The sequence below is a fragment of the Lepisma saccharinum genome, chromosome 2 (assembly GCF_977018435.1).
Source record: "Lepisma saccharinum chromosome 2, izLepSacc3.1, whole genome shotgun sequence".
Lineage (NCBI taxonomy): Eukaryota > Metazoa > Arthropoda > Insecta > Zygentoma > Lepismatidae > Lepisma > Lepisma saccharinum.
The window spans coordinates 137,055,882-137,080,545 of record NC_139230.1 but is presented as its reverse complement, the minus strand read 5'-3'; the positions used below and the strand labels follow the sequence as shown (position 1 = coordinate 137,080,545).

Sequence of the window (24,664 nt, the reverse complement as noted above, 5' to 3'; positions counted from 1 at the left end):
CATTGTACCATTCTAAATTAAGTTGTGTGATTTCTTAAATTAAGACGTATCCAGTGGCCGCGATTGGGTTCCAAAACTTGGGGTGGGGGCAAAGACAGTTTACTTTTCTGTGGTATATAAGGTTTAGCACAGTGTGGGGGCAAATGTGACAAAAAATTGAGGAATCTCCCCTCCCCCCCCTAATCGCTGCAACTGGAAGTATCTATAAATATATTATATGTGACAAGAGTACATATACGAGAGCATGAATGGACAGTGATGAAGGGACATTCAAAAACGAAGATTCATACATTCTCAAAGACTGTAAACTGGGATCGTCGGTGGCGAGATTTTAAGTATAGCACTTAACCCACAAAGCCACTGAGTCGACAGCCTTGATTTCAAGGTGTTTTGGCTGATGTACAGAATGAGTATGAATTAATACACAGCAAATAAAACAATATAATTTTAATTTCATTGACATTACTGCGTTGTCCAACTGTGAACTATTGATAGGTATGATCCAGGAATATAATTTTCAAACCACTTTCTAAATTTGGATGCATTTTAATATCTCCATGTATAGTTCTGAATTATTCAACCACATCAGATAACAACCGATTACATAATTCAGGCACATTTCTCCAAAGAGTTCCTCCTGGTCTCTATACGTATATGTCGGTTGGATGTCCACTGCCTCTAACCTATCTGTAGTTTCATTGCGAAATACAAACAAAATGTTTGGTGGTTCACTTCCCTCGTAAACTACAAGATATTATATTTGAAATATAACTGAAAATTACATGCAAAAGTATCACTTCATTTTTTAATTGAATATTTATTATGAATGTTTGATTGGTGCATTACTGTCAATTCATAAATTCTTTAAATAATTTATGAAATTGGTGTAGGTGCTCGTTCTTACATGTGCATAAGAAGAAGCTGTATTTTTAATTAAAATGTATTGTCGTCTATCTTTGATTAGTTATATTTGCATGAAAAAATGCTGATTTTCTTGATGCTTCATTTCATAAATACGGTGTTTAAGTAAAGTCCCTACCAAAGGTTTAAGACCACCTTGTCATGTGTTTTTCAGACAAACTGAAAAAGTACATATGCGAGTGTTTTTCATGAAATAAACACTTTAATACAAAATTGGAATTATTATGTAATGTTATTGAAAGGTACATCAAGATCAAGAAAGTGTAAGGGAATATTAATGTACTTATAACTAATAGATGCAACTAATGGTACAATTTGTAAAATCATTAAATCTGAACTTTGAAAATATGCTTGGAAACAAACATTTCTCCTGAAATTAGATGAATGAAGTGTGAAATTTTAATAGTCAATAGGTCCACCTTTAAGTTTCAAGCACATTTGCACAAGTTTTTTCATGCTGCGGACCAATTTCTGGCATTCTTGGGGCGTAATCTCATTCCATACTTCGGAGATCTTTTCACGAAGTTCCTAGACATTCCTTGGCTGGCGTCTGGCTACACGAAGACCAATGGTATTCCATATGTTTCCTATAGGATTCAGGTCCGGACTTCGCGCTGGCCAAGGCAACAATGAGTTTTCCCTCGCTTGAATCCAAGCCATTGCTGCTGCTGACGTTTGGCAAGTCGCGTTGTCCTGCTGGAAGACGAAGTACCCGTTGTGGAGCTTCTGGGCAGACGGAAGCATGTTATATTTCATTGTTTCGATGTATTCTCGTGAATCCATGGAACCAGGAATGAATCTCAAAATCCCGGTCCCTGTATTAGACATGCATCCCCAGATCATGACTGATTGACCCCCACCCTGAACAGCTTGCACTAGACATTCGGGGAGAAGTTTCTCGGTGGCTGTCCTCCAAACTCTCACTTTTCGGGAGCTGTACATCACGAATCTCGATTCATCACTGAAAAGGAGGATCTTACCCCAATGTTCAATGGACCAGTTTCTTTTATTTTTGCACCACTTCACACGATTTATCTTATGTACATTGTTGAGCAATGGCTTTTTGAGAGGAGCGTAAGACGCAAGTCCACATTCCCCCAGATGACGCGAAATGGTAATCTTTGAGACCCTTTTATTAGTGGAATCTTCAAATTCCCTCATTATCGCTGTAAGAGGGGCTTAACGGTTATACTTTGCCACTCTCTTGGTAATCCGGTCCTCACCTACAGACGTTACCCTGGGGCGGCCGCAGCGTGGTTTATCAACCACTGTATCTTGCTGCTTGAATTTGTTTATTCTGTTCGCCACGCAGGTTTTACTCACATTCAGTGCAAGTGCAATTTCTCTATGAGACTTATGGCATCTGTGTACACCAATTAGTTGCCATTTCACGGCCACGGGCAAAGATTTTTTCCCCCATTATCACGTAGCTTGCGATTCAAACAGCCTGTTTATTATCAAGTGTAACGAAAACAGGTTTGGACTTGCACAATGATGCTACTCGACATGTGTCTTTCTGCGCCATCTATTGACACACATTTCAACTAATAACATAAAATTTGTTCACTCCAGCGCAGTCGCTGAGGAAGATATTGTTATCTGAAGACCTCTAAGTTTTCGCAGTATTTTTTTATTTTGCGAATTTTAGAAAAAAATATAAAACACGAGAAAAATATTTTCAATTTTTTTGCGCCAAAACCTTCAACAGAATACTGGAAAAAAATTCAGTACTGTCATAACGACGTCGGTTTCATGTATACACATTCATCTGTACTTCAAAATGCTGGCTTTTTTCATTTAAGAAATTTGATTTTCCACTTTCGTATCTCAAGAACTACAAGACGTATACCAATATTTTTTTCGGCAATATATGCCTCATACACTATATTACTTCCATACAATTTCACTCCATATTTGTACCAAAAACTTTCGGTCAGGATTCGTTTACCATGAAAAAGTTGGTGGTCTTAAACTTTCGGTAGGGACTGTAGTTGTATAACAAGACACTATAAACCAACATTATTATTGCATTATTAAGAATTAGCTATTTTTAGCAAAAAACGGGGGTCAGCAATTGGATGGTTTCCTCTTTTTTCGCATAGTACGTATTTTTAATTAAAAATACAAATGTTTTGGAGTTATTTAGAAACTTAGGATATGAACTTGTAGTCCTTGTAGTTGGGAGACAATCGAAGAACTGGAGCTTACACAGCCACAGTGTTTCTCTATATACAATATACGTATCCATACGATCAAAGATCAAACCCAGACTTCTTCTCTCCAAATGTGGAAGTTTCCATGTGCAAAAAGCGGTCTTGCCACACACCTGATTTTTGCACAGTCGTAAACGACACTTCTGCTGTCAACATGCACCCTTCGCTCGCAGTTCGGGGAGAGTAGTAGAAGTGCTTGCCCTGAAGCGCATGCTCTGCTGCTCTTAGCGTAATTGCCTCCATAACATGGTCCGACATTTCTAAAAGGCTAGAAATTAGCAAGTCTCCCCCAGTTGGGTGTCAATGGACTTAATAACAGGGTTGTTAAGGGTCCAGGAACCCTTAAATTCTAATGGGTTCAATTGGGTTCCGTACCATTTTCTCGCACAATTTGAATTCGGTCCAAGTTACGTATTGTTCATTGAAAGAAGGTTCCTGTACCGAATTTAAATTGATCCGGAAAGAAGGTTCAAGGACCGTATTTAAATTTATCCGAAAAAAGGTTCTTAAATTGAATTGAAATACTTTATACATAAAAAGGTTCTTTAAGGCCTAGAACCCATTTACACTTGCTGATTTTCTCTTCCGGACGGGAATGGAATTTATTTACAATTCCTGGAAATTAACAACTCTGGGATTGTTAAGGATCCAGCCAGAAATCAATACATTCTAACGAGTTCTATTTGGTTCCGTAACAGGACAGGGAACCGTTTTTCTCGCACAATTTAAATTCGATGCAAGTTGCGTTTTGTTTAATTATAAAAAGGTTCCTGGACCGTATTTAAATTGATCCGAAAAAATGTTTCTGGACCGTATTTAATTTGATCTGGTATAAAGGTTCCTGGACCGAATTGAAATACTTTACAGATGAAAAGGTTCTTTACGGTTCAGAACCTATTTACGCTTCCTGATTTTCTCTCCTGGACGGGAATTGAAGTTATTTAAAATTCCTGGACCTTTAACAACCCTGCTTAAAAAATACCTCAAACGAAGTTTGTGATTCTAACGATATACACGCATATCCTCCGATGCATGGTATAGGAGGCGCTGCAATAGAGAAAGCCCATGACGAGGGCAGTCATCTCGATTCGAAGATTCCGCTACCTGCACTCCATACGCATTCCAATAAAATGGTTTGTGCAAAGTCCCTTTGCACTGGGTACCGGGAAATTCCGAGATCACGAGACGCACTACTTGAATGGCTTCGTAGAAATGTTTCCTGCACAGCCTTAACACTCTCTTCACAGAGGGATGATCGCTTTGTTGGACAACGGAAATGCACACTTCTAGTGTCCTTAAACTTGTCAACAATGCTTTTCTAATCAGATGGTGGTCGTCCAAATTCACTCCAAAAATTTTGCTGCACAGCAATCAATGACTTGGTCTCACGACACCATAAAACACATTGAACTTTCTCCTGCACTGACGCCATATTCATTTGCAGCGATTGCAGAGCCTCCTACACCAACTCAACCTCTACCTAGAAGAAAGGGGTAAAGAAAAAAACTTTACGAGTTTCTCTATTTTTTGGCCACAAGCCATGCTGCTGTAAATGCAACAGTATCTTTGTAATAAACCTTTGTAATGTTGGATAGACTTTCTGGCACCCTGTGTATTAATAACACCGTGGCTGTGTGAGCTCCAGATATTCGGTTGATCTCCAAACTACAAAGATGCATTTGAGTTTCTGCTAAGTTTTTTTTAATCGGCAGAAACCCCAAAATTTTTGTTTCTTTTTATTGAAAAAATATACTACGTGAAAGACGAAAAAACCATCAAGTTCTGATCTTCTTTTTCTTTCGTTAAAATAGCTAATTTGAAGAAAAATATCTTAAAATTCAGGCAAGAATTATGTTATTCTTAGTAGGCTACTAACATTTAGAAATACACAATAATGTTGGCCTTTAGTTCCCTGTTACATGACTACTTGTTTTTAATTTGTGACATGATTCATTGAAGTTTTATAAGGTAAGTCAAACTGAGGGTACATTTCAGTGAGAATGGAACATGAGCTACATGACAACCGAGAGCTGGAACTTTCTTTCCCCGTCGAAAGATTTAATCGATTGCATGACATTTCCTTACATATGGTATATTTCTGATTCCTTCGATTGATACATTCTTTTTAGTATATTGTTAACCACTTCCTGTACTTTAAAAGAGTGCTAATCACTTAAATTAACGCTTGTACGGTCCACCATTTAATCGAATATTGTGTTGTATATAAATTCAAATTGATAAAAATAATAACCTTGAATTACAATTTTTATTGCAGTATCAGCTTCAAATGATTCTTGATGAAACAGGATCTAAAGTAGCTGTTGCGTATCCACTAGGGCGTGTGAAGAAGGAAGATGACGTTACTCAAATCATAGGAAAAGATTGGTGTGGAAACAACAAGTAAGTACATATTTTGTGTACACTGTTTCACTTCCAAAATATGAAATATACTGCTTTTCAATCAACTTTTGAAGGTAAAAGTAACTGCGTTACTGGCACCGTAACTTCTAAAGTAATATTATATTTTTTCCTAGATGTTTTTAAACTGGCAGATTACATTTTTTCTGTTTTCCTATTTTAAATAAAACGAGTTTTATTAAAATAAAATTGATAGATGCACAATATTTATAATGATTTTATAAAAAAAATAGAATAAATGCTTTGCTACACATGGAATTGATAGTGCTTATTTCAAAGATTTAGTAGATTACAGATAAATAAAGTTGTTGATGAAAAATATATTGTACAATATAAGAGGATTCTATGTCATAAGTCACATACATGTATATGAACGGAATAGTTTAATACTGTGTCTAGAGGATATGATGAAGCATAATGAATATCCAGCATGTCCCAACATTTTGGCAGGTAGAGAGGAATTGACTACAACTAGAAGAACTATTCATATCTCTCATCACTATATTTCAGACGGTACTGATTTTGAAAGATATTAGGGGAGTGGACTCTGATTTTCAACGTAAACTATCAATATTTTGCTCATTAGACGAATAGGGCAGGGTCTCCGCGCGATATCTCTGTTCAGTAACCCTTGACATTGTACAGAGGAATCAAAAGTTCCTTAACACCCTCCATAAAATATAAAAGAGTTATGCCGGGTGTGATTGGTCACGATTAACCCAAAGGGAAACATAATTGCGCATGTCAAGCAGAGGGCCACCATATTGAATTCAAGTCAAGAATTTTAAAAGAAAAGAGGGTGATATGAAGTATCAAATCAGGCTAGAATGACACGAAAAATGCAGTGGTGAAGGTTTGTTTAGGGTAGCTTTAACTAGTAAAAAGTTACACGCATGTTTTCCTGTCATGGTAATTTCTCAATATGTTGTAAATGTTTCCCTTTATGCACACTCGTAGTCATTTCTTCCACTCATGAAGAACATTTTGCAATGTATCAGGTGTGACCCAATTGCAAGTAAGAACTACGAATTCTCTCAGATGGTTAATATCACGGAATTTTAGTGCATATGCCATTGCCTTCAAATGTTCTCAAATATAAAAATCCGAAAGCGTTAGATGGGGGAACGTGCAGGCTGTTGAACAGGTCGCTGGCTGACAATCCATCTACCACGAAACTTAACGTGAAGAAACTGTCTCACAACGTTCCCATAGTGTGGTAGCGCTTCGCCCTGTTGAGAAAACTTTGGACAAAGTACCGTATTCCCGATTCAGTAAGCAAGGATGAAAAAGCCTGTTCACTTAAAGTTTCGACGATGGAACATGGACCAACATATTGGGTTTCCTACACCACACTACGCAATTAGCTTACCAGAAACAACCATTCGGCTGATATCTGTCTAATGTGGAATATCGGACTACAAATATCGCATATTTTGCTTATTAACTTCACAATGAAATGTAAAATATCAGCCTCGTCACTATGAAGGATTTTCATGCCAAATGGAGGGTAACGTTGTAATTGTTCGAGACACCATTCACAATATTCAACTATTCTGAAATGTCGGTGATTAAAATCATGTATAATGCTAATGACAACTGAACTTCTCTCCCTAGACGCCAGTGTGATCACGATGCGTTACTCACACTTTAGAGACATTTAAATTATTCTTCTGAAACCTTGAAAAGTATAAAATGGTTATAAACGTGCATTCATAACTTTTTAATGGTTAAAGATATTCCTCGGGAAATTCTAGCCAAGTTGAATTCAATATGGTGGTCTACAATATACCGGACCTCCGCTTGACACAAACAAATGTTGTTCCTCCTGGGTCTAACCTGTTTCGATCATGACCAATTTTACCCAGCATAACTATTTTACATTTTATAGAGGGTGTTAGGTCACTATTGACTCAACCTGTATTTTCACACAAGTGGTAAAACGAAATTCTGTCTGTTTGCACTTTTAATTAACCCATTATTATTTATTATTTAATATTTGATCTGTGAAACATCGATCAACACTTGTTTTCACAGCATTCCATGACGTGTTTGCTGCATCCAGTTTTGTATTATTAACTTAATTTCTTAAATTCGCTGCAAGACACACGCTGGTTCGAATCTCCAGCCTGGTAAAGGTATAAAAATCAACCATGTTTAAATCAGTTTCTTAAATTCCTGTCTCATCATCGTCCGTCCGTGGCGGAGTGTCGACCTCTGTGGCGGAGTGGTTAGCAGAGCGCGCTACAACGCCAGGGGTTCCGGGTTCGAGTCCCGGGTAAGGCATGGATACTTGTGGTTGTCCACAGGATAAGAAACTGAGAAACTGTAAAAATTGAAAAGTGTGAAATGAGGAAAAGTGTGAAAGTTGGGGATACCTCCGTGTAGGGGGTATTTCCTTTTTTTCAAAAGAAATAAATTTAAAAAAAGAGTGGTCAGCGCATCGCGCTACGACGCTAGTGGTCCTGGGTTCGAATCCCGGCTTGGGCATGGGTGTTTTCTGATTGTCCCTTCATCAATTTCATCATATCATCATCCATCCTCATCTTTGCGATTAGCTAAAAGTGGCAGAAATACGAAGTAAAATAAACAACATCAATCAATTCTGTCTCATCATCAGAAGTAGAGATCTACAGTAAAACGATGATGGTGTTGGATTAATAATGTGCATGAATAGTCGGTCATAACTTAATTACTTACTGTAAATAGTTTCTGAATGTTGTGTAGAGGAAGGATTTTAACATTTAATAATTGACAGGTTTCGTTTGCAGAAAACAGAACCTTTCAGTAATGAAATGTTCAAGTTTTTCTGTCAAAAATATCTAATATGTCTGGATACTAAAATCCCAAGTGATTAAAATCTTCACATTTTTGGTAATTTCATGAACGCATGGAAATTTTATTTTTTCAGGTATGTCAAAATCGACATCAAAGGCATCACTTTTACTTCTGAAAAAGGAGATGTTGTGCATTTGCTAGATGCAACTGGAACGAAAACATGCAACGACACATTTTCAGACATCATGGAAGAAGATTTATCGAAATTTGTATTGCGCAGTGGCATGCATCAAGGATCAAAATATACTCAAGAATGCAATGAAATCCTGATGAATGCTAAGTATTGGGTTGATCCTGATGGAACACACAACTTGGATGTTAATGGCGTAAGTGTATCCCAAACTCCAAGTGGACTTGTAAGGTATGATCACATATCAACATCTGATGCATTATCTAAAATGTTGTTACTTTAAATATTTCTTTCTCAATCTTATTACACCTCGATATTTATTTTGCAAGAGAAATACGTGTATTTGATCTTTTGCAGAGGTGTAGGATTTTAAAATGTTGATGTTTAACTTGAGGGATCGAAATATTGAGAATACATTTAAAAACAAAATGTCTGTGATTGACAGATATCATCATACTGAGAAATATTTTGTAGCTTACCTTCAGAAAAGTTCCAATTTTAGTGTTCTACATATTACATTAAATCTTTTATACTATATGAGAGGAATTAGAAGTAGTGAACGTAATAATAGAAACGTAGAAATAGTGCAAAACTGGAAAAATCGATAATAGCAAAATTTACAAATAACATTAAATCTTACACATGATATAAAAGGAATTAAAACAGAGATAGTCACAAAATGGAGGAATAATGGAAAAGAACCAAAATAGATAATATCGAAACTGGCATAAACTTAACACATATACTTAACTAAAATAACACAAGATATGAAAGGAAAGGAAAATGGGGAGAATAGCATTAATATAGAAGTAATGTAAATGCAGAAATATAGGAAAATGAAACCAAAAACTCAATATGCTGGCCAAGGCGGAAATGTATTATATTTTAAAGACATAAACTAAACGTTACGTTTCAACCTTCTAGCAAAAAAAAATATATTGAAACTGACATAAACATTCTTTGACGTAACTTTCACCTTTTTACATATCTTGAGAGTATGTTCGAATTTCACTTTTGAATTTATGTAAGCTTTGTAAGATATTCACCATATCTTATGATTCTGCAATTTCGTTAAATAACTTACACCTTGTCCGAATGGGTGCAACATCTGCTCATTTTGTTTAAGCTGTCTTGGGATTATAAATAACTCTCGATAATATCGTAATACCGAAAGCAAATGTAAGGCGCCCCTTGCATTGTTTAGTTGTTTATGTTTGTGATTCGTCAATACTGTCTCTTCGACAGTAACGGGGGGAGGGGAGGTGGGTTGCACGGGATTCTCCGAAAATTAATTTTATCCCTGACAGGGACGTTTTTATCCCCCTCAAATAAAATGGAGTTGAATATATAGAGTATACCATTTTTTAACTGTAAGAAACACAACTGAAAAATTATTAGTGTCCATTAATTTTCAAGTCATCAAAGATTTCCATGCCGAAAAGTATGCAGCTGACCAACCTCACTCAATATGTATTCAAGTGTTCACAAGAAACTTGGAGGCGATTAAATGGACAATAAGTTTGAACCTGGCAATGGGAATTTGGAAAAGTTTTCGTTGTTACTAGTTCGATATCTCTCTCTGTGTACGAGTTTGGGATTTCTTACTATGTAAATGTACTGTTTCAAAATTACGTCATAAGTGTACTAAGTAAGATGTCATAACGTAGGTTAGATCGAATATTCAAGGTACTTAGAACCGCAGGGTAGTAGTTTAGTTTACTGACTGGTAATATACATTTGCACACCCAAGACACCTACTTCCAAAAAATAAATCACAAATACGCCACTGCGGGGGGCAATGGCGCCAGCAGGGGGTGAGGAGCACTTGCCCACCCGAGATATCTGGAAAAAGTAAATGTAATTCGAATTGTGAAATTGTAGCAATATTTTATTACAAGAAATATTGTTTTCTAGGATTTACAGGCTGTCAGTTACAGAATTAACTGCCATGTCTAACAAAGTGACGAGCGAACGTTTACACAACAGACATTAGAGTTATGTTGACTGCCTTAACTAAATGTGTGCAGGACGGGAAAAAATAGCCGGGATGGGATTGGGAAGGAAATGTTATTAAATCTGACGTTCGGGACTGAAATAATTTCTCAATTTCCCGATCAGATCGGAAAATTTTCGGTGTGGTTTAAATCTTGATTTTACACATTATTTTCTCTTCAAGTGATTGTTCTTGCATTTCTGGAATAAAAACTGTTAATTTCAAGAAATTTCATATCTTTCTTATAGTGCAGAAAGTATCAAGAATTAACAATTAAGATCCTTTGGAATTTCTCGGCTGTTCGGGATTACGAAGTGTAGGTGTCTGTCCTTGATAATTTACACTCTTGTCGTATTCAATTATTACGTTTTTTACAGTAGGCATGCAAAAATATGGATCAGAGATACCATGAAGGACAGTAGAGTAAGTGATATCTGCAATATATCTCAGTCTGTTTGAAAATCTGATACGTGTTTTTGAAAAAGTACAAAAAGACAATGAACTGTTCATCAATAAAGTGATAGATGTTTACGTATAGGACGTAAGGCGAATCCAGTTTTTCTCTAGATAGCAGACTGGAGTCTGAAATTGCATACAGCGCCAAAGTATTTTAAATTCAATTTGAATTTTTTGTTTTGTAAACTACTACTACTACTACTACTAACTAACTAACTACTAACTAACTCTCTAGCCTTCTTAAACCCGAAGGTTCATGGCTGCAGCAACACAGGCCTTCCATGTTACTACTACTACTACTACTACTAATAATAATAACATCCCCCCAAAGCAAAAACTTTAATTCGCACAGTGCTCTTCAATTGTGCAAAAATTCAACACCTTCTACTTTCAGCTTTAGGAATCTAATGAACTTGCTCTGCACACTTTCAATTCTGTGAATTTCACCTTAGGTTTGTGGAAACCTAAATATATATAGACGCACATTCCAATTCGGAATTTACGCTACGACGCTCGGGTTCTAGTCCTGGCCTAGGCATGGATGTTTGTGAGTGTCCACTCATCAATTTCATCATATCATCACTCATCCCCATCTTCGCAAATTAGCCAAAAGTTGCACAAAAAGCGAAGTAAAATAAATAAATCAATAAAAAAAATCAATTCGGACCTTACATACGAATTACATACCACTTTAAGTGTTTCTAATTCATTTCCCATTCTCTTCATAAACCCAAGGTATCAATATCCTTCTGAAAACGTACCTCTTCTTGAAATTGAACACCTAAATATTTATAGTTTGTTACTCTTTCTAGAAGATGATCAATAAAGATACTTGTGTGTGCAGGGATCGTTTGTAGTTCAACTGCGTCGATATTGTTATTCTTCTACATTTTAAAATCATCTGCATAGAGGAAGGTTTTCTTTCCCTTGCAACTCAATAAACATTCTTGAAGATAATTTATTGTGTCTAAAAACAACAGTGAGCAATGATTTGAACCTTGTGCTTGTGGGACATCTAAACAGGTCTGGAATTCCAAGGCCTTGCTGTTATTGTATCTAACATACTGTTTCCTGTATACGAGGACATAATTTTTATAATTGAGGGCGAAAGGTTATGACAATGAAACTTTTGCAGAAGTATACCATGATCAACAAGACCAAACGTCTTTGAAATATATTTCTAAACTACATCACTTTCGCTATCTCGTCTAATGTTGAGAGAAATAAGTTATGATTCCTTACTAGTTTCGTTAAATTGATCGTTTAGGAATGAATTCATACTGATGTGGGGAAAACTTAATGATTTCTGGAAATATATTTGCACAAGATTTGTTCAGAGTTTAGTAGGTGCTGAAATGGGAACTATGGGTAGAAAAAAAGGGGGAAACCCCCGAAGCAGCCTGCTTTCACCCGAATACATTCGAGGGTATGCGCTTAGTGCCCTGGTGCCTTTAAATAAACCAGAGCATCATTTGCTCCGAATTTACCGATTCCTCCGTTTATTTTTTTTCTTTACTTATCCCTTGTTTACAATATACAGAATTACATATATCATAAAAGGAAAAAAAAGACAAAAATAAAAATAAAATCATTATGCCATAGCTGTATGATTAACAATAATTATTAGAATCACTCTGGCACCCACAGCAGGTTGCATCTATCACCGATGATTATTTCCTATGATTAAATGTTAGGAGAAATATTATTGGGGGGTGTATGAAATTAAATATGACATATTATGTATAATGTTAATGCTCATGATATGTTTATATTATTTATTATAACAACTGTAGGATTATATATTATAGTTATAATGATGTGTAATGATGAAACAAAAGCAAACAAATAAGCAAACGAAAAGAAAGTATACATAGAACTAAACATTCGGGTTTATTAATTGTGCGCCAGTAGCCAAATCCGCCCTGGTATTCAGAACAGGTTCTGTTTATTTTTCTCTTTATTTACTTTTTTTGCTTTGTTTTTGTTTTTTAGGCCTTAAGTGTGTTTTGATTTGATTTGATTTGGTGTTTTAAGTCTACTTTATGCATAGTAAGGCTAATCGGGACTGGACCTACGGTTTAAAGTGGGATCCGAACCACTTGTGCCTCCACCGGGTATCAAAGCCGGGACCCCTTGATTGCAAGGCGACAACGCTGGCACTGCGCCATTGGGGAGGCCCCTTAAGTGTGATCACGTACATGAACTGTATGTGAGAGTTATATTATTTTGATGGCATGCACTGTTGTAAGGTAATAGTACAAGAAACAGGGACATATGATTATTAATACACTATAACCAATATAAAAAGATACATCCAAATATAATAGTACAAATAGATAATGGTAATGCATGGGTGTGTTATATAGTTTTGTATTTTTTATTATCATTTATTTATTTAATTTAAGGATTCCAATATTATATAAGTTTGAGTCTCCTGCGAGACTGACTACTGGTGTGCAGTAGAGTACTGGTATAGAGGTATTTCATATCGATCGGTATCTCTCCCCCGTGGAGGCACGTAGTGGTTTAGATCGTACTTTAAACTGTAGGTCCAGTCCTGATTAACCTTACTGTGCATAAAGTGGACTTATAACAGCAAGTCAATCAATCAATCGAGATCTCTCCGATTGAAATTCCTGAGATTCTTCGGAGTTCCCGAAAATCAGAAGGAATTGATGTACAGTATTGTCAGTTTGCTGACTAAATTGTTTATTTACTTGTTTTTCACAGGAAGTTAAAACTATCAAAAAATATTTATTTATTTAAGTTTTGTAAATTGTGCCTGGGTCGAATCCTATCCGTGTAGTCTGCGTCTCTCTCTCTCCCGGCGGTCAGGATGGACGATCCCTCTTCTGGTCGCCTACTCCTGACTTCCTGTTGGCACACAGGAAACTCCGGTGGTGCCCTCGGGTGCTTCCCCTTCCGCCTGGTGTTCTTATGGATCCGGGGATGTTCTCCTTCTAATGGTCTTGGGAGGAACCTGGTTGCGTAGTCTGGTTGATCTTCTGGTTGGTTGATTTTGATTTTGATTTGATTTAGTTTATTTTACTTCGCGTTTTGTGCCTCTTGGCTAATTTGCGAAGATGGGGATGAGTGATGAAATGATGAAATTGATGAATGGACATTCACAAACAACCAAACCCGACCGGGATTCGAACCCGGGACCCTTGGCGTCGCAGCGCGATGTGCTAACCACTCGGCCACAGGGTCGGGCTCTGGTTGGTTGAGGGGGAAGGGGTAGCCGTGGGGCAGCGGTTGGTTTCTTAGTTGTTCTTTGAAACGCTTCATTTCTTTCGCCGATACCATGTCAGCAAGTTCATTGAGCCTCTGTCGGTGCTGACCACGCAGTAGGCGAAAGGTGTTCGTGTCCGGTAGCTTATTCCTGGCAAGTTTGATTCTCTCGCTGGATGCAGGGCAGAAGTAAACTCGATGTGCCGGAGTGTCCGTTTCATTTACGCATGTCGGATACGTGTCGCTTTCCCCTTTCCCAAATCTCTTGAAGTACGTTCCATATGGACCGCGTCCCGTAAGGAAATGCATTAGGTCTCTTGAAGGTTGAAAGTTTCCTTGCATTGTGTGGTCCTGCGTATTAGGAATAAATTGATAGAGCCTCCTACCCTTCTCCGACTCATCCGATTCCCGGTTGATGTAACATTTTATTTCCGGGGATGTAGGGAAGAAATTTCCTATTAGTTCGATAATTTCTCGCTCGTGTCCCTTCTTAAAGTGATATGATAACGCCCTTAGTTTAACTTGATAATCTATCGGAAGAAGGTCCGTTATGATTAGCAGGGCTTGCGTTGGGGTAGTTCGGAAGGCGCCCGTGAGTCTCAGGATCACCTTTCTTTGTGATGACCTAGAACTTGTGCATATGTTACTTTTTCCAGGGACTTTGCCCAGGATGAGGCTCCGTAAGTGATGACCGAGTTGTAAATGGAGAGCAATCGAAGGAGGTGATTTGTAGGTTTTTTTTTTTACCCTATTGTGGCTATTTTGTTCATTATTGCTTCTACTTTTACGGTAGTGTTTCCTATATGTTTTTGGAGCTCTCCTCTAGAGTGACTCCCAGGTATTTTGTTTCTCGCACTCTTTTTATGCTTGTATCTTTTAATTTTATTTGAGGATTGCGACTTGTACTTAGGTTTCCTTTTTACAAGTTATAGTTTGTTTTCGTTTCTGATAATTTCAGTTTCACGTTTTCGCACCATGTATCCAATTTGTCGATTACTGAAGTCGCTTTCCTCTCAATTTCCCTTCGTGAGTTTCCCGTGGCCACTATCAGGAGGTCGTCTGCGTAGGCTATGGATTTGTGAACTTCTTGCATGGAATTTGAAATTTTGAGACAAGGCTCGAGGTTGAGGTTCCACAGATGTGGACCCAGCACCGATCCCTGCGTGCACCCCTGCGTCATTATTTTATAGATGTCCTGCTCCGGCAATTTGATGGTGACCTTTTTTTTGTTTCTGAAATGACTTTCTAGAATTTTATAAATTGTTCCAGGACAGTCTAATTCTCTTAGCGTGTAGAATAGGTGGGACCACCACAGATTGTCGAAAGCTCCACAAATGGTAGCTACGATGTACTAGTCGCTGTTATCTTCTAATGAGGTAAAAAGGCTGTAGATTGCATTTTCAGTTGACCATCCATTCGTAAATCCATACTAATTTCCTGGATTATTTTGGAGAACTACAAATTCCACGAGTCTTTAAGCAATCATTTTATCGAAACTTTTACCCACAACGTTTATTAGGCAGATGGGACGGTACGATTTAATTAGAGATTCGTCTCGGTGTATTTCTTTCTTTATAATTACAACATTTGCTTCCTTCCATGTGTTTGGAAAGCTTTTGGTGGCAAGACAGAGATTTAAAATGGAAGTAAAAAAGGGGGTGATTTTTGGAACGGCAAGTTGCAGTATTTCCGCCAGTATACTCTCAGGCCCAGGTGACATTTTCTTCTTTAGGAATTCTATTTCTGCTATGATTTCATCCTCAGTGAATGTCATAATGGGCTTGGTATTATATATTATTAGTAGAGTGCATTAAATACTAAATATTTTATCTTGTTTCAGAGTTGCAAATACAAACCGAAAACTTCAAGCCGAGACTTGTGGAAGGATATCGTGTGTAACAACAAGTGACATCAAGATAGACATTTCCCCTGCCAAGATGACCTGCGATCACAACATTTGTACCAATGACAACCAAATGCGCGTGATATACGATGGAGAAATGCTGGAAGTTATGCATGGTACAAAAACAGCTACATTGACAGAGAATGGCGATCTGGTTTTGCCATAAAGTAAGCAAAATTTCTAAACAAATGACATTCATATCTGACGTTGTACAATATGGCCACAAGGATGTCATTTTATTGTCAAACATAGATTGATATGGCAGTTCCTTGCCCATACATTAAGATCATGTAACATCAGATTGAGTAAACTTAAATGCACCTGTAGCAGTACAATTCTATTAGCAAAATTTTCTAAAAAAAAATACATTTATATCTGATGTGGTACAATCTGGCCACAAATATGTTATCTTATTGACAAAGATAGACTGATATGGCAGTTCGTTGTCCACACATTAAGATCGTGCAACATCAGATTGGATGAAGCTAAATGCACCTGTAGAAGTACAATTTTGTTAGCAAACATTTCTTTAAAAAACAAAACAAAAAAAAACCATTTGTATCTGATTTTGTACATCTGGCCAAAAGCATGTTATATTATTGACAAACATAGACTGATATAGCAGTTCGGTGCAACATCAGATTGAATAAAGTTAAATGCACCTGTAGGAGTACAATTCATAGATTTTAAAAGATAATAAAGACTTTGTGTACAGTTTCAGTTCTCATATGTAAGAAGTATTCAGGAAATAAATTATTGTTAAATAACGTTTCATATTTGTTCTATTACTCTAGTTGTATACAGTGCGCAACTTTGTAAATGTTGAGTTGAGGGAAATTTCATTAACTTCTCTCGAAGGATCTGGAAATCATACAAATTGTATTGTTGTTTCCTCTCAAGTTAAAAAATAACAACCAGAGGGGGAAATTTAAATACCACCATGCCTGTAGAATTCTTTAAGTATACACATACCACATGACATAGGTAATTCCTGCAGAATATACATATTATATATGTCTTTCATAACAATTTTTTTTTATAAAATATATGTGAAGCTATATATTCCAAAAATTAAGTAAAATAAAATAAATTTTAAAACATCATATCACAATCATGTTTATGTGTGACTGGGATGTAATTCACAATATTTGGAGACGTGGGACGAACAACATCACCTTTCAAATTGCGCACGTCCTGATTCTCTACTCCTATCCTTGTTAGTTCAAAAAATAGGGAGTAGTGCTACCACAACCGAACACTGCAAACTGCAACTGTCAAATAAAATATATTCATTTTCACAAAATATACAGGGAATTAAAGGTTTACAGTGACTTTAGTACTGATAAAATTTTCATATTCACAAAACATGATTATTAATTTAAATTTCTGTTAAAATATCAACATTTTTTCCCCAATTTTCGGCATGGCGTACAAAGTAAATTAAAACACCAAACAATAAATATGGGTGAATGTAAATGGTGTGCATACAATTGACATTTCTTAAAAGCAGCAAAGGAGAGAGGTTTTAATCTTGGCAAGAAGCACAAGGGATGTGAGATAATCAATCATTCAGTATCATCAAAATACGAGGGCCATTTTTCTTGTAGTGGCAACGCTGTTGGTATACGCTTGTCAGTTGTCGCTTGGACAAAAGACAATCGGATCGTATGTAGGTGTTGTAATGATGCGATCATTACTTGATCCTCTTTTATTTCATATGTTTATTAATTAATTTAATTAGATCGGTCGGTTTTTAGTTTCAAGTGTTTGGATAATGTTGTGTATATCTATGTATTCCTGTACGTTTCTATTCTTGGCCGTTGAGGTAGGTAGGCGTGTCGCTGGACAACCGACCAGCGGAAAGTTTTCTAGTAATGGCTTAGGTAATTAGCGGGGCCTATAAATAGGAAGGACAGGGGAGCAGTTGGCCTCAGATGTTTGGCGGAATACTGCGATGTAAGAGGTATCTGCTCTAAGGGAAACGGCTGGGCGAGCTTTCTTTTCTTACTATGTAAACCGACAGGGATGTTAACTTTCTTTCCTTTAATATACACACTTGCTTTTTTTTCATATTATTTCAATAGTACATTTCGTGTGGGAAACCGGGTACACACGTACACATACCTTCAGCCACCTCATTTGGTACTGAAGAGTTATTTTATTGTTACTCGTTAAGTCAGTGGCTACACGAGTCTACACACTCCCTTCGGGAAGGGGGGACAAGGCACCAAGTAAATTTCATGTGTGAAACCGGGTACACGTACACTTACCTTCAGCCACCTTTCTTCTTTTTACTGAAGGGTTATTTCTTTTTTTTTACTCGTGAAGCCAGTGGCTACACGAATCTACACACACTCTTCGGGAAGGGGGAACAGGGCACACTGAAATGTGGACTTGGAGAATAACGACCAAGATTTAACTTATGTAAATAAGATATGAATAAACCAGTATATATCAAAAGGGAAATGGGAGTTAAGTTATAATTTGAAGAAATACCTGTCTATTGCCAATAGTTATATCCACAGAACTTCAGACACTGCATGTTTTGAACCTAGGGACAAGGTTTTGAAATGTATGGGTGTGTATTTTGAAGGCACTAGCTGTGAATCGCCTAAAAGCACAATATACACCTGTACAGTGTTTGGTGCTGAATAGTACTGTTGTGTGGTAGTTAGAAGACTTTAAAGTGAAGTGTGCGTATAACACCGCCCTGAACAATGTTCACGCGTGAAGAACAGCGAATATTCATCAAATATCAGGTTGTACGTGGAAGGAATGCACGTCTAGTTCATAAGTTACGCGAGTCATGTGGGGACCACACTTTTCCTTATCGTACCGTTGTCAGAAGTGCCAAGGCACTTAAAAGTAGTCGTGAATCAGGAGCGAGAGAACATGGTGGCGGACATCCTCGCACAGCAACAGATCCACACCACCTTGATGCACTTCGCAGATTGTGTTGGATATGTAGATTGATTAATTTGATTGATTTGGTGTTTAAGTCCACTTGTTGCACAGTAAGGCTAATCGGGACTGCTGGTCATGTAGTGAATTAGCAAATGAACTGAAGATTTCACCATCTTCTGTATACCAGATCCTAACTCAGGACCTCGGCCTGAGTAAGATATCGGCAAAATTGGTACCGCATATCCTGAATGATTGATTGATTGATTTAGTTTATTTTACTTCGCGTTTCGTGCCTCTTGGCTAATTTTCGAAGATGGGGATGAGTGATGAAATGATGAAATTGATGAATGAACATTCACAAACAACCAAGCCCAAGCGGGATTCGAACCCGGGACCCTTGGCGTCGCAGCGCGAAGTGATAACCACTCGGCCACAGGGTCCGGCACATATCCTGAATGAATATCAGGAATGGCGCAGATTGGTATGTTCACGCATGCACCTTGCACGTTGGCGATCGGAAGGTAACTCATTTCTTGCTCGCATTATTGCAACTTACGAGACGTGGGCCAGATCGTACAAGTAGGAATTGAAGCGACAGTCGAATGAGTGACGTCATCCGGCTTCACCAAGGCCAAATAAAGTAAGACAGCAACCGGCGAATTTGAAGGTTATGATGATTGTGACATATGACCATGAAGGGGTTTTCCTTGCACATAGTGTTCGACAAATTGTTACAGTGAATGCAGACTACGTCAGTTACCTTCGTGACCATTTGCGCCCTGCTCTTAGGCGCAAAAAACTAGATCTCCTGCAATCAGGACCCATCGTTCTCAACGATAACGCAAGATGTCATACAGCACAAGTGGTACAGAACGTACTGCAAATGGGGTTGGGAGGTGTTGCAGCACTCACCTTATTCTCCTGACATGAGTCCGTGCGCCTTTGATTTGTTTCCCAAGATGAAGGGAGCACTGAGGGAGAAACGCTTTCCAGACGTCTCGAGCGTCATTTCGGCCACAGGGCAGTCTCTGCACACACTGGCACAAACGGGAGCTATCAATGGCATCCAACGACTGCCAGATGTTTGGAAACGTGTTCATGCAGAATCAGGAGATTACATTGAAGGATTGTAAATGATTTCAGGTATGTATCTTCTTTCATGTCTCTTTCTCATACATGTTGCCGCTACAAGAAAAATGAGCCTTGTCCATTTGTCATTTAATACAAGAATTGTATTAAATTTTACTCTGCACCTTATTGCTATCAGTAGTAGGGTGGATTTAGATAAAATTTTGTTCTAACCTGGAATTAAATACAAAAGAAAAGATTTTTCCAGGAATGTTTCCCAGCGTTAGAATAACTCAAATCCAAAATGCGAAATGATTGGTGCTTGAGGAAATCATTCTACATACGAAGGTCAGTCAATAAGTAACTGTGCATTTCCTATAATTTTCTGAGGTTTTCTGGGGGCTTTCTACACTGGCATGTCAATGGAGTGTGCATTCGTCATTGATTTACTTTATATTTGACCTTCACAATATTTCTTTCTCTTCTTGTTGTGTTTACAGACTAAAATGCCGATAGACCCTCCATTCATCCGTGTATTTAATGTTATTTGAAATATTCGACACATTCTTATGGAATGCACAGGTTTTAATGTCCGCAAACTTTTGATCTTCCGGGCACTTTATTGTCCACGTTGGGAGGAGAATGCGATTTTTAACAATTATGTAAGATGTTTTTAGAAGAACAGATCTTTTGCACTCTCTCTAGGTAATATTTCAGTGCCTCTTTACCTTTCATATCACGATATTCTCATTTTTAAAAAAACTTTCATGGAGATGAGCGTAACTTGGGACCTACCTCTGCAGAAGAACCAAATTTGTAGCTTAACTTTAGGGGCATAATCAAACTTGGATCTTAACTTTGGGTGGTGGGAGGGTAAAACTAAAAGTTTTAAAGCCCATAAAAATAATGCCCAGGACTAGCTGTTCTGTTATATTTACAAAATCATAATAATTATTTATTAGTGTGCTCGTCAGGTTCAGGTAAATTATCCTAAACCTGAAAATTTGGAGGGGATAATTGTCCCTTTGCCCCCTCCACGTTACACCTATGCTCATAGCCATTTATATTTCCACATAGACTTAAAATATTTCAAAGTATTCATTCATATTACAACGTTTCAGTACATAAGTTTCCACCATATTTCTTCACTTTAATACTGGGTGGTGCAAAATTCAGTTCATACAAACAGTCACAATCAAGCTACGTCTGTCGGTTGTGAGGAGTACACGACGTCCTTAACCATTCCCCACAAAGCAATATCGCATGACACCCGCAACCCATCAGTGATCACGAAATATCACTATCATCGAACTCTTTCGATCATTATTTCCTCATTCCGTCATAAGTTCCATGGGAAACCTAACTTATTCGCCACCCTGTACTTCTACAATTCTGATTTTACACTCTATGATACCTTCATAAATAGAAATGTAAAACATTTTAGCCACTGCTCTAATACATGAATACGTAATTACCTTTTGATAAAGTATTGTGGTAGAAAGTATTCTTCACAATATTCATGACAAAGCCTATTTCGACCCCTTCATTGTACACGCATTACGAATATAGATTTGCCAAAGGGGTACGGTTTTGACATTCTGGTTATAAGTTGCCCTGAAGTAGATGAACACCACCTCAATAGATAATTTCTTTATTAATTAATAACTTCCGGGCTGTATCCTAATTCCGCCGTACTACAGGGGCTGTCCTTAGTATTACAACTGCTATGCAAGATGTCTGCTGTAGCAACTTGATGAAATTCGATAATTCAACATTCTCATAAATTAAGGCATGGAATAAAGCCAACTCCATCAAGTTTGATCTTGAAAATTGCAACTGTTTATTTAGAAATTTACTGAAGAAACCAATGGTATAGAAACAATACCTTTAGATACAAAGAGTAACAGAATGAAAGAGTTCTAAGTTGTTAGGCAGGCCTTGCCTCTCAAAGGGCACGGTACTTTGTATAATTTCAAAATATCTGATTATTAAATTCATCAGCAATTTTACAGTTACACCAGAGCGACAAATATGCTCATATTAGCAGATGACGAAGGATTACCGATTATTCTGTCATATGTCCAACTCAACCCAAACAGTTTCTAAAGCAAATCAGAAAATTACTTGAAAGAGGAAATTGAAATTAAATTTAAATCAGGCAATTCATGTTATTTCTAGTTGTACCTCTTGTATAATACTGAATAATCTAAAAGTTAAAATATACAAAACACTAATTTATATGCACTATATGCGTATGAAATATTGTCCCTTATACACAACCATTATACACAAAAAAGAGCATTGACGAGCTTTAGAAAATATAATTTTTAAATAAACATTTGAACCATGAAGAGATGAGGAAATATGTGAGTGTTCCATGCCACACAAGTTTGAACTGCTTAATCTGCATTCATTTGGTTTGCTGTTTTAAGTCCACTTTATGCACAGTAAGACTAATCGGGACTGAACCTACAGTTTAAAGTGGGATCCGAACCACTTGTGCCTTCACCGGGTATCGAACCCGGGACCCCTTGCTTACAAGGCAATGACGCTACCACTGCGCCATGGGGAGGTCCTAAATCTGCATTCATGACAGTTAAAATGAGATTTCAATAAACAAGTCACGTCGCATGGAAGCGTTACTACAATTGTGAAAGAATTCCACTGCTAAAAATATGATTCGTCAAGTTTAGGTGACAATTTGAAAGAACTTCTCCGTGATGTGAACGTCGTGCCGGTTTCTTCCGCTGAATGCGTGCGTAGATTCAGTTCCATGAATCTAATTGCGACTGACTGATTGATTTGGTTATTTTACTTCGCTTTTCTGCCACTTTTCTTTAATCACGAAGATGAGGATGATGATATCGATGAAAGGACACTCGCAAGGAACACCCATGCCCAGAGTGTTGTTTCTTCGAACCTGAACTCGCTGTGATAACCACAGCGAAGGTAAGCGCCGCCACAGAGGTAAGCTCTAATTGTTACTGATAACAGAAATAGACATGTCAATGCTTCCAAGTATGCAGAATTGTGGATCAAGTCTTGACACAACAGTACATTGCAATGCTCATTTGCAAATGTGCATGTTTAAAACAATTTCTGTGATCTTTGTTAGTTATTTCACACAATATAATGATCTTATTTTCAATATAAACTGCAAGCTTGAAGTCTGAGGTGCATCACAGCATTCTTTGGTTTGCTACAGTCGTTCATATTACCTGCGCTTCGTGTCTTTGTACTCAACATGGAACTTGGGAATACTAACAGTGTTGTTAAAGAGAACAGTGGTACAGATGCATGGAAAACCTGGTCAAAATTCATTTTTTCGTCTGTGACCTCAGAATGCATTTCTTTAAACATATTCTATCATTTTATGGAAAGAAAACAATATTGGACATTATTATGATATTTTAATGCCAATTGCACTCACAATGCAGTAAACCACGACTTATGCGTTGTTCAATATACGAGGCGCATCCAGAAAGTAAGTTTCCCTATTTTTTCAAAAAACAACAACACAGTTTCAGGAAACCATTTATTGGCAACAGGTACAGCAAAGGTTCAGCTATTTTTCAACATAGCAACCACCAGAATTGAGACACTTGTCGTATCGTGGTATCAACTTTTGGATCCCACTGTCGTAGAACTCTGCCGCCTGTGAATGGAACCAGCGTGTGACGGACGTCTTCAGCTCTTCGTCGTTGCCAAAAGACTCACCGGAGGACAGGAATTTCTTGAGGTGCAAGAAAACGTGAAAATCGCTGGGAGCTAGATCAGGACTGTAAGGTGGATGATCAAACAACTCCCAGCCAAATTCCGTCAAAACAGCTGCTGTTCGCCGAGCCGTATGTGGACGAGCATTGTCATGGAGGAGCACAACACCTGCAGTAAGCATGCCACGCCTCTTGTTTAGAATGGCACGTCGCAATTTCCTTAGTGTTTCACAGTAATGGTCATCGTTCACCGTTTCACCTCTGGAGAGGAAGTCAATGAGCAAAATGCCCTTCCTGTCCCAAAACACGGTGCAAATCACTTTCTGTACCGACAGCGTCTGTTTGAATTTCTTCTTGACCGGAGATCCACTATGCCGCCAATGCATTGACTGCTGCTTGGTTTCCGGGCTGAAGTGCGAAATCCACGTCTCATCGCCCGTGACGATCCTGTCGAGGAAATCATCGCCGTCATCATGGTACCGTTGCAGGAATGTCAGTGCTGCTCCTGAACGTTTCATTTTGTGTTCGTGTGTCAGGTTTTTCGGCACCCACCTGGCACACAATTCTGTGAACAGCAGGCGCTGCGTGACAATCTCATGCAACACGGATCGCGATATCTGCGGAAAAAGGCTACTCAACTCCGTAATCGTGAAGCGACGGTTCTCTACGATGCGCTGCCGCACCAGCTCAACCAGATCATCAGTGATGAGGGACGGACGCCCACTGCGCTCTTCATCATGGACACTTTGACGACCTTCCGAAAACTGCCGACACCAGCGACACACCATCTGATTACTCATAATGTTCGGCCCATAGACCTCACAGAGCTGACGATGAATGTCAATTGGCGCAATGCTTTGTGCATTCAGGAACTTTATC

The 24,664-nt window shown here is 37.9% G+C and overlaps 1 protein-coding gene across 1 annotated transcript; it reads left to right on the top strand.

Annotated features, from left to right (window-relative positions):
* The first annotated feature begins 2,032 nt into the window (after positions 1 to 2,032).
* Positions 2,033 to 16,266, top strand: LOC145983665 (uncharacterized). The gene is made up of 5 exons (XM_083116723.1): positions 2,033 to 2,089; positions 5,410 to 5,534; positions 8,461 to 8,748; positions 14,854 to 14,877; positions 16,038 to 16,266. The coding sequence occupies exons 1-5, from the start codon at positions 2,033 to 2,035 to the stop codon at positions 16,264 to 16,266; spliced, it is 723 nt and encodes a 240-aa protein (XP_082972849.1).
* The last annotated feature ends 8,398 nt before the right edge of the window (positions 16,267 to 24,664 follow it).